Source organism: Ambystoma mexicanum, chromosome 7p, assembly GCF_040938575.1.
Source record: "Ambystoma mexicanum isolate Mex_15411 chromosome 7p, UKY_AmexF1_1, whole genome shotgun sequence".
NCBI lineage: Eukaryota > Metazoa > Chordata > Amphibia > Caudata > Ambystomatidae > Ambystoma > Ambystoma mexicanum.
In genome coordinates this window covers 969,228,983-969,242,205 of record NC_090939.1, presented here as the reverse complement: position 1 = coordinate 969,242,205, position 13,223 = coordinate 969,228,983, and the positions used below count along the sequence as shown (strand labels likewise).

Genomic DNA, 13,223 nt, shown 5'->3' with positions numbered 1-13,223 from the left:
ATTACTGCTGCTGAATTACTGCTGCGGTAATTCCACCAAAAAAGCCACATAGAGTGCTAGGGACTCATAAAAAATGGGGATTTACACTGCAACCCCCACTTGTAATCCGCTGGTTATTCCAACGGACCAAATGGCAGTAATGGTAATTCAGGTGGGCGTTATTCCAGCAGATTTTGCCAGAATAGCGCCCAACTCGTAATGAGGCTCCTTGTATTTCTGTTCATCTTGTAATGTAATGGGTTATTTATAACGCACTTAATACCCTGAGGTTTCTAAGCGCGGACCCGGGGATCGAACCTGTGTTGCTCCGTGTCGTCTTGCTTCCAAGACGTGCGCTAGGCCCTGAGCTATCCTCCCGAAACTTAAAAATACAGAATTACAAGTACCAGAATACAATGTGATGTGCATCTGAAAGCCGGTCTGGTTTATGCCACAACTGGCATGAGATAATTTGCGATCTCTACAAGCTGTCATATGGATTGTACAACTTTCATGACTGAATTCAAGACCTGATTCTAGGTACTTGTGCATAGTAGCCATCCCTTTATTCCAGGTCCTTGCGTAATGCAGCCACTATATTATTTCTAGGTGAACTTCGAATGTAGCCTTTGCACTGAATTTAGGTGACCGCAGATTAGTCAATATGCAATCTAAGGTAATTGAAGAATCTAGCATGGATACTGATTCTAAGTGAAATTAAGGACGTTAGCCAAGGTTTGAATCAGGAAGAACGTGGAGTACACCCAGTTGTGGAATATAGAAGAATATTGATGGTATCCTTGTACTATACGTAGGAGCATGTAGAATTTAACCTCTAAAGTAAGTTTAGACATAACTTGTATCTTGGGTCACTGTTTACAATGTAGAAAATGGATCTTACCTCTCACTCTCCATGCATAGGAAAACTATCCAAAGGCACGGCCACAGACCTACACCCATCAGCCATCGTAGACCACTGGAAGGTACTTCGCACAACACCTCTGCCATAAGAATGAAGCTACCATTCGTGACAAACATTTGATCAGTAGCTGCACACATAATCTTTCTCCCGCTCTCACATACCTCTCTAGACCACTTTTCATCACCAGTACACATGCCAGCTCGGCATGGGTGACTTATGGGTACTTGGCACCACTCATATTATTGTACTGGCCAATATGCACACATGCATACTAGTGCCTCCTTGAATTTCTTCCCATACCTGCACTCCGGTCCCACTGAGGGCGTTCGACATATAACGCGTAGTGACCATACTATGCCCATTGTCTCTTCACACATTCTGAGCTCACTCCCTGTGATGTCATTTTCTGTATTTTCACTTGCAGTGATGTCTATACGTATGCAAATAACTGTAAACATAACTGAAACAGAATATATTTCTGCATTCTGTTTACACACAGTTATTTACATAGTTCCTATCTGTTTCTCATTGTCTAGCCCATTCATGTCTCTAATAATTGTTCCTTGTGGGCCTTTCTGCCTTAGTTCATTATAATAAGAACACCTTTCAGGTAGCATACTTTTGTCATGTTGTGCCATTCCTATGGAACAAAATCCCTCCCATGTCTCGGGAGTATAGCTCTGGGGCAACATGCTCGCCTTGGAAGCAAGATGACACAGAGCAACACATGTTCGATCCCCGGGTCCACGCTTAGAAACCTCTGGGTATTAAGGGCATTATAAATAACCTATCATATCATATCATGAAAACGATAATTGGTTTAATGTAGTTAGCAAACACATCATGAATAATATCCTCATAATCTCTGGCAGAATCTTATTACAGGACTCAATCGTTTCCCTCTATATCTTTTCTATTCATCACCATACACTGGTTGTTACATTTTCTACACCCCAAAGGAAATAGGTTATGTTGCATTCATGTTACAAGACTGCAGGGACAGAAGAGGGACGTGCATCTAATGCCTTTCTTCCTGGGTCATTATTAGTTTCAGTAAATTAGGCCTAGTTTTAGGAAAGAGTCGGCTGTGTTCCTTCTGTTGAATTTGACTTGAGGCATGTAATCCCTTGATTCTGTTAGTTGGGTTGCGGGTGGGGGTGTGAAATGGGATATGGGAGAGGTCCAAGTCTGTGCCCCGGGCCCCAAAAACTGTTAAAATGACCCTTTATGTATCTACACTTACATTAGGGTATGAAAATCACCAACGACTGCATAAGGAATATGGCGGTATGGTAAAAATTTACCGGTAATGGAATTACCGCCACTATATGGCACAGCCATATTCAGAGGAGGGATCCAAAGTAAAGGAACTTTACTGGAGGTTTCTCCTTCCCACTTTTTTTCAAATAAATGGAGGATTTGCTGTGCTCAGAATTAGTGCCTACACTAAATGCTCCAAATCCCCAATGGAGCCCTATCGATGTCATAAATGGTGACCAGCACCACCTTGCAACCACTCAGAATCGGGTAGATTAACTGCCAAACCAAATGGCAGTAATGGCATCAGAGTTTGGCGATATTTCCACAGGAAATTCTGCCAAACTCACAATGCAACCCCAGCTATGAAAGGAGATGATAGTGGGGTCATGTATTATAAGGAAAACATTCCCCACTAGCTTATGTAACAAACATTGGCAAAGCCAATAATTTTGGCCTCTACTGTTATTCTTTTCATTTTGCACTTATATGCGCCAGGGTACAAGGAGGAGACTGCAAAGTTTGAAGTAGAATGCGATAAGGGGTGCAGATGTGCAAGAGAATCAGAAGGGGTATAAAGGAAGGGAGGATGTGATTGATAGAGGAGGCCAGCGATGATGAGCAAGAAGAAACATGAGCAAGAAAGGGTGAGAATGAGAGGGTAAGAAAGAAAGCAAGAGTGTGAGAGGAAGCTGAGATGGGTCATGGTGGGTGGGCAATAGAGTGGGTATTGTGGGTGGGTTATATACAATGTTGTGGTGTTGGTGGGTGGGGTTGGAGAGAGTGGGGGGAGTGGGCTGGTAGGGTTAGAGTTAGTGGGGTTAGGATGCTAGGCATAGAGAGAGTGAGGGTGTTGTTGGTTGATGTAGATAGATAGATAGATAGATAGATAGATAGATAGATAGATAGATAGATAGATAGATAGATAGATAGATAGATAGATAGATAGATAGATAGATAGATAGATAGATAGATAGATAGAGTGGATGGCTGGGGTAGAGATAGTGGAGGTACGATAGGTGGGGGTAGAGAGGCTGGGGTAGGGTGAATGAGGGTAGGGCGGTTCAGGGTAGGGAGTGTGGGAATTTATCGTGGTAGACAGAGTGTGGGTTTGGTAGTACATAGAGTTGTCTAGGGTGGGCGGTTGGGGGTAGAGAGAGTGGGTGTAGGGTGGGGTAGAGTGAGTGTGCATAGGGTGGGTCTTTGCGGTACACAGAGTGTGTTTAGGGTGGGTGGGTGATGGTAGAGAGAGTAGGGTAAGGTGCGTTCTTAGGGATAGTGAGATTGGGGTAGGGTGGGGGTAGAGATGGTGGGATTAGGGTGAGAGGGTGGGGTGGAAACAGTGGAGGAGAGGGAGTATGGTGGTAGAGAGAATGGGGGTTGGTATGTGGGTGAGAGTAGAGTTAGTGGGGGTTTTGTCGGTGGCTGGCGCAGAGAGAAGGTGGATATGTGTAAAGAGTGGAGGGTCAGTGGTGTAGAGAGAGTGGAGTTAGCGTGGGTCAGGATTGAGATAGTGGATGGAGATGGGTGGGTGGAGCTAGAGAGTTTGGAAGTAGGGTCAGTGGCTGTACAGAGAGGAGTGGGGCAGTGTAGGGGTGTGGGTAGAGTGAACAGTGGGTATATTGATTGAGTCGGGTAGGGTTGGGTAGAGAGAGTGGGGAAGGGTGAGTGGGTAGATTCAAGAGAGAGTGTGGGTAGAGTGGAGGTTGAGAACATGGGTTTAGGGTGATTGGGTGGGGTAGAGAGAGTTGTGGTTGGTTGGGTGGGAAGGAGTAGAGAGAGTGGATGGGTGGCTGGGGTAGAGATAGTGGGACTGCATGAGTTTGTGGGGTAGAGAGAGTGGGGTGGGTGGTGTTAGTTGGTTTAGGACATAAAACATGAAGAAGAAAGCCGCCTCAGGGGGACTTCTCAAAAGTAGCCCAAATTAGTCCAAACAAAACCCAGCCAGTACATGTAATGGGGTGGGGTGGGTGAATGGGGTCAAGAGAGTGGGAGTGGCGGTGGGTGGGGCTTGAGTGGGGGTGGGGTAGAGAGAGTCGGTATGGGGTGGGTGGCTATATGTAGAGAGGGAGGACTACAATTAGATTTGCTGTCGAAGGTAGCCCAAGAATATACTGATTGTACACAAAATATCCCAAAATAGTCTGAAATTTCTACCTTACAAATCATTGTACAGCTTGGGACCCGCCTTGCTTCTTCCATTGGAGCAAATATTTTTAGGGAGCTATACATTAGTTAGTACGGTAGAGGAGTTTGGAATAATAAACTTTAGTGATTTGGCATTTTCACGCTGTGGTAGTGCCGGTTGCTATGCATACAAGATATTCACAGTTCAGAACCTCCGTTCCCCCTCTTTCTTCTGTAACAATATTTTCAGTTGCTTTGTGGCACAAGCGCAACAAAAATTCACCAAAACCAAAAAGGATACTGAAAGTCACCTTAGAGTTCTGTGACCCTCTAAACTAGTCCTTTCTCATTGTTCCTCTATTTTTACACAGATGGCCTTTCCCGGTTGGTGCCCGAGCCCTGGTGCACCCGCGCACTCGGTGCCTCTGCCTTAGTGAGTTGCAATGTCCATATAACTTATGCTTCTCTGATGAACAGATATTCAAGAGGCCACTCTTGTTAGTGAAACAGGGAACACTTCTGTGAAGTTAGCCAGGCCAATTCAAGGTAGCTTGAAGAGCAGCCAAGCCTAAGGGCCTCATTATGAGTCCGGCGGTAACCGAGGCGGTAAAACCGACTGGTTACCGCCGGACTCGTATTACCATTCCGCCTCCGTGATTCCTGGAATTACCGGGGCATTACAGGTCAAACCTGGCGGGAACATCACCTCCCGCCTGCAGGAGTCGGGATCAGGCGGTCCGGAAACAACGGTGGCGGCGGGTTTACCGCCACCGTTATTTCCAGACCGCCTGATTTGTAATGAGGCCCTAAGTCTCAGGAGTAGTGGGGGTGATCTGACGTCTTGAATGAGCACACACAGTAGGACAATAATTACCCTTAGAGAGTAGTATATCAAAAATACACAATGTATTAGGCCCAGAACAACGTGAATAATGGAAAACACAGTAATATCACTACTTAAACACACACTATAGAAAATGTATGTACAGTCACTATTTGGTCAATGCAGTAAAGTGCGGGTTCCCACCAAAACCTGTGAGGAGGGAAAGCAGACAAACTATCACAATGACTTACTACAGGAATGGATATTCCTAACTTTATAAGTCCAGCCCTATGAAGATTGAAGCATTGTGCTCAATGTCAAGAAAAAGTTAGAAGAGGATATTGAAAGTTTGGTTCCGAGAGTCAGAGGAGGATCTACTGCAGAGATCAAAGCTGTCCCCAACTTTTTGACAGCTTTAAGAAGCAGAGGCCACGCAAGCCAAGGAGAGGACCACAAGGGATCCTTAATGCTTAAAAAGGGGTTGGAGAAACTAGGGGACACTGGTAAGTAGTATGATTACTCATCGCCCTTAGCTGACTCTGGGGTCAAACTTGCCATGTTTGCAGAAGGTCACCAGGAGTCCGAAATCCCCTCCTTGGTTAAGCTTTAAGATGCTCAGGTGCTGCTGGTGCAGATGCGGGTCCGGTTTACAAATGGAGCTGGGATTCTCATCACAATTGCAGGACAAAGAAAGCACTGATGCAGCTGGTCTCAGGACACTTGAAGAAAGGCGGAAAAGTCACAAGCAGCGACCGCCATGAAGGGCACCCAATATTCACGGACTGAAGCATGCTTCTCTCTCCTGGACCAAAGCAGCTGGGACAATGAGATTTGGCAAGAAGATGTTTTGCAGTGTGAACTGGGATTTCTCCAAAGTTTGAGCCAAAACATGATGAAACAACACTCCAGCATGGGTCCCAAGTTACAAGCTGCTCGGTCCACTGGAGGGCCCAGGGACTCTTCCGAGAAGACTAATTTGCAGGACACAGAGGAGACATTGAGAGGGATTAGAGCCACCACTCCAAGGGTTTGAAGCACCGTTGTAGGCCCTCCGAGATCGTGCGCAACGCAGGGTTCTACCGGGACTACAGTGGGCTCAGCGTGCCAAAACTTCTCTGCGTGGTTCCGATAGTCCTTGGATCTGCTTTGCTTCTCTGGATACTTGACTCCGTGTATAGGTTGACTTGGACCTATAGGTGATCTGCGGGTCTGCTCTCAGGACCTCTCCTCATAGCCTAAAGTCCAGTGGTGTGCTCGCACAAAGCTGGCCAATGAAGAGATCTGCCCCTCTCATGCATGCCAGCAGTGGACCAATCAGGGACTCGTGTACACCAGACATCCTGGCGCCAGTAGTGTGGATTCCAAGCAGACAGTCGCAGCCCACTTCCTGGGTACCCACACACGTGACATGCATTAGCCTAGGAAAGGCGCCAGCTTTCGCGGGTGAATACATGCCCACATAAGCACTCCCGGGTCACAAAGATCAGGAGGAAGGGCAACAAACAAAATGGCCAAAGGAGAAGACAAAAGACCTTGTGACACAGCCATGACTGAAACACTAGCCACAGTCATGAGCCAAAAGGGGTAAGAGCGGTGTGGTTCTGCAAAAGTTCATAGAAATACATGGAAAAGCTTCTGCTGCCACCAGTCTACTCCTAGGCATATTGTCCAATGACCAAAATCCTTAGTATATAGCTAGGAACCAAAAACGCAAGAACCCCAGTATGCGATACAGTAATGTACTTTGCATACTGAAATACAGTTGCCAATAGTGGCAACAAAGTCATAAGACTAAGGGAAACAAAGTTGGTTTCCCCATAATGGTGAGCAAAAGCCCAGTGGAGAGCAGCTGAAGGCTGTGCTCCACTGGCAGAAGTCAGGACAGGAGGTTGAAAAAAAAGCAAAAAGTTTGGGGGAGATCCACAAATATAGCGGCAAAATAGCAGTATGTGTAATTTTACCTGACAGTTGCAGTACCTTATCCTGTATATGATGTACAGATGTGTATACAAATAATACTGCCATCCATGTTTTATGAGACAATTCGGAGTAGTTTCATGTGATATTGCAGGTCATCAGGTATTAAATAATGTATTATAATTTGTTTCAGAAAGAAACATTTTAGAGTTTAGCATATTGTTCTTTTTTTCATACTTGATAGTAAAAGGTGAATACAACAAGCCTCTGTGGTAGATAGGAAAATAAGGGGTACCGTGTATACACTAATGTAAGAAATGTATCTTTGTGTATAAACCAACGGTTTCTTTTTATAGGCCCCCGACATGTCTGTTGTCCCGGTTCCAAAAATAGCTTGTTAATGCTCCGTTGTTTATCTTAAGGCAAGTCAGGTGATTAATACACGTCCTCCTTAAAACTGGTCAATTACGTTAATCTGACTTGGTTTCTATTTTTACTCTGTCTATTTCAGTCACTGCCACTAAGAGGTTTAAAAAAGGCGTGTTTCTTACGATGAGCGCAGTAACATTATGTGATAATTGTGTCAGTTCGTAAACTACGTTGTGCGTTCAGGATAATGGAAAAATAGCTTAACAATATTGACGCACTATGGGCGCCGCCACCTCCTCAGCGGATGATAGCGACGCAATGGAGATACATCTCTGGTACAAGAAATTCATGAAGGAATGCCCATCCGGACAACTTAGTTTGCATGAGTTCAAGACTCTGCTCGGCTTGCAGGGCATGAACTTCGAAGCAAACAAGTATACCGACCAGGTGTTCAATACATTTGATATGAACAAGGTAAGGCCCTCTTTTTTAATAATAGCTTTATTGAAAAGTCACGAAGAGATTGTTTTGATACCGTTTAAAGGGGGCTGTGGTCAAATTGCTCCACACAATCACAGCAAGTTATTTCGCAAAATTGCTTATTCTTTTTAAACATAGTCATGTAACAGAAAACATTCAGTAGTGGCTTCTGATTGGTAAGCAACGTATCCCGTTCAACGTAAAATACATTATAATGGCAGTGTATGATAAACGTGGAATCAAACGGTAATAGTTGTTGTGTATGATGCAGCTCCGGATGTATTGCCTTCACATTATTTAAAATGTCCAAGCACGTGTATGCGTCATGCCTTAGACAAGTGCTGCAACACTGACATGTAAAGTGCCTGCTGGTGCCTCATTGACAGCAGGGATTTTTATATCAAAGGCGTCTACAATGTTTAGAAATGATTGTCAAGCCTTCAATTAAGAAAAAACTACCTATCATTTGCTGAAAACGTAATCCCTAGAGAGGCTTTTGACATAACTTCACAATTCAAACGGTATTTGTTATATGAATATACAGATCGATCGATATGTTTGCTTTGCCAGGCTTCTTATATCTTTTTCTTTATTATTGAAGTGATTTTACAGGGGAGTATTTAATTTTAGTATCAAGCATTATTCAGCAGAAATGCCAGTTGCACACGGATGAAGAAGTGAGCACAGAAAAATATGCACTAGCCAGAGTGCTCGAAAGGCATTTTCACAATGCAACTACATTTGCAAGTAAAGGAACTGCATTATAAAAAAAGACATATTAGATCCAACAGAAATACAGCCGACTTGGCCAACCTCCCCGGGCACACATAGCGATGAGGTTGGCAACCTTCTGGTATGCACCTATGGTGGGAAGTGCCTGATAAACCAACCCCCACAAATCAAATATGGCAGGCTTTATTTAATGCCTTGGTAGCCTCATATTGCACATCGACAGTAATCATTGCTGGCGCAAGCTCAAATGTCCAAGTATCGCTATCATAGTATATACGCAGACTTACATGCCTAGCTGAAGTGTCCAGTAACTGTAATCTAGTTCAGTCCGTAAAGCTGCATTTTATCTGTCAAATTGGCTGCATTGGCCACAGTTCCCAGGTGTGGTCTGAACGATATCTATCTTCGATATGGACTAGGCACTGCCTCTGACGACACTGATTATCATTTCACCAGAAGTTGGCTAGTTGCTATTCATGAGGGGCGGGAGCATTTGCTCCTTTATGCTCTAGCCTTGGCCATAGGCACGCGGCAAATGCGAGTAAAGTGTGGCATAGGCATCCTTTCAAGCACATAGGCACCTACGCACGTATTGACTCCCAGTAGCAGTGGTGGCCACAGGGTTGAACGCCTACCTTGCATACCAGTGATAGTCTGGGCACCAGGAATCAAACTTGGTGTGATCCCCTTCAGTTGGGTGACCCCAAATCAACTGGGCCTTAGGTTTCAAGCCATACACTGTTGCTACTTTTCATGTATTCATTAATGTACACTTTTTACACCTGCAGCATTTATTCAATATGTATTTGTGATTTTCTTTTTTGATTGACCCCCTGCTTTTTTCCTATTTTTTATGTACTCCATTCCTATAAAAAATATAATGTTCTTATATTTTTTGTATTATAATTGCTTGAGAACATCGAAACAAAACCACCAAAATACATTTTAGAAAAAGCCAATTCCAAAAAGTGTTTTTGAAGGTAGGACGAATGTCGAGTTGGGTGAGGTACGTATGGTATGGTACAGTAACCAACCTTGCAGAACTCCACTTCCATCTGAGAGACAGGCAAGTATGGTAGATTACACCTACCCTGACTTTGATCACTAAACACGATTGCATTCAGCTAGCCAGGTGACCTCTCAACGTCTTGTGTGACTAGCTTACTAGGGGGAAGGGGCCCACTTGGGAGGGTCAACAGCCACGTTTTAACTCACTTTACCTTTCACAGAGCAGAAATAACCATTTGCATATCAGTCTGGTCCCACCCACTTGGGCAGTCCAGCACCAAAATGCTTGGCAATTGTCCTATGAACAAGAGTACCAACAGCAACCACAGACACGTGTAGCTTAGGGAGAAGCCCCAAGTTCCTAAACATACAAAAAGAGGCCTGGGAGTCTCTCTACTGAGAACAAGCACAGCCAAATAACCTGTTCTTTGGGTGGAACCAGAATGATATGCAAATCGTTCTCCTATGCAGTTAGCTAAAATGTGGCTGAAAAATTTCCTGAGTGGAAGAAATTCCATAGACCACGTTATTTGACCCGTGTTCATTCTCAGTAGAAGGGATCCCACACTCCTTTGTGACTACTCCAAGGATACACTATATGAATGTGGGACAGTACAGGCCAGAAAGCAAATGTCTGGGGTTGCTGTTGTCTTGTTCAGAGGAGAATTGCCTAGCAATTTGGTGCTAGACTGCCCTAGTGGGTGGGACCAGCCTGATATGCAAATTAATATTTCTCCTCTAGGAAAGGTACAGTGAGCTAAAACGTGGTTGTAGACCCTCCCGAGTGGGCACCTTCCCAAAGAACAGGTTATTTGCCTGTGTTTGTTCACGGTAGAGGGGGCTCCCAGACCTCTTTTTGTATGATAGTATACAAGGTACCGTGTTAATTGCAGGCATGATACCATAGTGTCTTAATCACAATTTAGGATTATTTTTAGCTCGGGCCGAAACAAATGCAAACACCTTGCAAGCGACCAAAGCCAGTGATGGAAACTATGCAGGAGGTTAACATATCCATATCAGGTGGTGCCTTTACTCTACTGTGATGGAAGCAAAACCACAGCTAGAGCACATACTAGTTGTGTGCTGTGCATTTTAATTAGTTAGTCTGCTTATTTTAACAACAATGTGTGACCAGCGCTTTGGCGTAAGGCGCTTTATAAATAAATAAATACAAATACCATAAAATATAAAGCATGTGGATTTAAAATGTGAATGCTGTTAAGAACAAACTAATCGCCCTTGCACGATTCTTCCCCTCAGTGGTCCAAGCCATGCAATGATCTCCACATTTTAATAAAGAAGCCAGTTTATTTTAATGTTCTATGTCTGTAACAAACAGAATAAAAAATTCACAGCCAATTCTAGTAAGTATTGGTGGAGTTGATATTCAAACTCAGCTCTCATAGCTGTTCTTAATTTGGAGGACTATGTGCCAATCCAATGCCCTGTGATTGAAGCCCACAGAACCATAGCTTAGTGATAATACATTGACTTATGCCACAAAGCACTTGGCTCGGGTAACCCATATGGGCAGCGTGAATTCTGTCTGGCCCCACACCGTAGAGAGGGGTGGATGTGACAGAATGGCAATTGTTGAGGATGAGAAAGCCTAAACATTTTGGATTTTTAGCAATGAAATGCTGACAGGAATTATTTTTCTGAAAGGGCATCCATGTAATCATACTCTCCCTTTCATCATGCTATAAAACACAAAACATAGTGCATCTATGTGCCTTTACTCTTTCAGTATAACTCACTCTGCCAGTCGATCTTCACTGTGAAACGACGCCAAAGTGTTACGGGTGTTCGTTACTCAATCGTACTCTACTTGAAAAGGAAAACCCTATGGAGCTCTAACGCCGCTCCTCACACTGTCTAGACTCTACGTGCCAATGAGTACACCATCAATGTTCTGAACGGGATTTGCTACCCTCGTGACGTTTACTTTACCAAGGGGATATTTACAATGCAAATCTCCATAATACATTGAGATAAGACTGTACCTGAAGAGACAAAGAACGAACATACTGTCCCAATTGTTGTAGGAGTTATTATAACATTTGGTGCACTGTGTTAACACATATCATTTCAAGGTGAAGTGAAGTTTACCATTGTGGGATAATCCCTCTATCTGTCTCCTATGCGGGAGACCTATCAGTAATTCTAAGTGCCTAAGTGTAATCATTCCATTAGTCACATAAAAATACTCAAGTTTTGACATGGCAATGCAAGGAGTTCAACCTCCTCACATGTTTCTGCCAGAACCAGGAGAGCCAACTCTCCCATGGAAACGCTGGCTCAAAGCATTTGAACACTATGCCCATGTGGTGTGTGGAGCAACATACAGCATTGAGAGGAAGAAATCTTTGCTGTTACACTGCTTGGGCCCTGCTGGACAAGAGAAATATGAAGAACTGCCCGACCTGCCAGATTTGTATTTGTATTTGTTTATTTATAAAGCGCCTTACGCCAAAGCGCTGTACATGGAACAACAATGCATGAAACATGAACGATATAACAGTGAAGCAATTACAATATGAATCGATCAAGCAATAAAACAGTGTGAAGAGCAATTAACTGAGTGGGATAGGGAGGACGGGGAGAGGGACAGGGTAGGGGGGAGTGGAAGAAGAGGGAAGGAGGAGGAAAGGGGAGGGTGGAGGAGGGAAGGTAGGAGAAGGGAGGGGGGAAGTTGGGGATAAGAGTGGGAAAGGGGGGAGGTAGAAGGGGGAGGGATTTCAAGGTGGGGAATGGAGAAGGAGAGATTTAAGGGAAGTGCGGAATGAGGTGAAGGTGGGGGAAGAACGGATATCAAGAGGAAGGGAGTTCCAATGTAGGGGTGCTAAGAGTTGGAAGGAGCGAAAACGGGAGGAGGCACAGGGGGATGGGGGTGAAGTGAGGAGGAAATGGTTAGCGGAACGAAGGGAACGGGAGGGGGAGTAGAAGGAGAGAAGAGAGGAGAGATAAGGGGGGGCAAGACCATGGAGAGATTTGAAGACAAGGCATAGGAATTGGAATTTAAGTTGGGAGTGAAAGGGAAGCCAGCCAAGGTAGGAGAGAGAGGTAGAGATGGAGTTACGGGGGGTGAGGAGACAGAGGGTGCGAACAGCAGAGTGGTAGATGGATTTAAGAGGGGTAAGGTGAGAAGCAGGAAGTCCAAAGAGTAAGGAAGAACAGTAGAAAAGGCGGGAGAAGATAAGGGAGGAGATTAAGAGTTTAGTGGCGTGGAAAGTGAGAGAGGGACGGATTTTGCGAATGTTAAAGAGGTGGAAGCGACAGGTGTGAGAAGTGAGGGAGATGTGCTGAGAGAAGGAGAGGGAGGAGTCGAAGAGGACGGCTAAGTTACGAGCTTGAAGAGAAATAGGAAGGTTGGAGGGAGGGAAGTGAATGAAAGGAGGAGGAGAGGGAGGGGGAAGAGCATTAGAGGGATAGAATAGCACTTCTGCCTTGTCAATATTGAGAGAGAGAAAGCGGGAAGACATCCAGTTCTTAATGGCAGTAAGGCAGGAAGAGAGTTGTAGGTGGAGGTCAGTAGAGAAGGAGGAGAAAGAGAGGAAGAGTTGAGTGTCGTCGGCATAGAAGTGGTGCGAGATGCCAAACGAGGAG

The 13,223-nt window shown here is 44.6% G+C and overlaps 1 protein-coding gene across 2 annotated transcripts in view; it reads left to right on the top strand.

The window, feature by feature from the left end:
- The first annotated feature begins 7,558 nt into the window (after window positions 1-7,558).
- GUCA1C (guanylate cyclase activator 1C) overlaps window positions 7,559-13,223 on the top strand; it is a 1,146,160-nt gene continuing 1,140,495 nt past the window's right edge. For both annotated transcript variants that reach the window (XR_011283581.1, XM_069637318.1), the window contains exon 1: window positions 7,559-7,868. Coding sequence is in view for 1 of the 2 variants with exons in the window: in XM_069637318.1 (XP_069493419.1) it covers window positions 7,674-7,868 (195 nt within the window). In the remaining variant the exon portion in view is untranslated. The remainder of the gene's footprint in view (window positions 7,869-13,223) is intronic.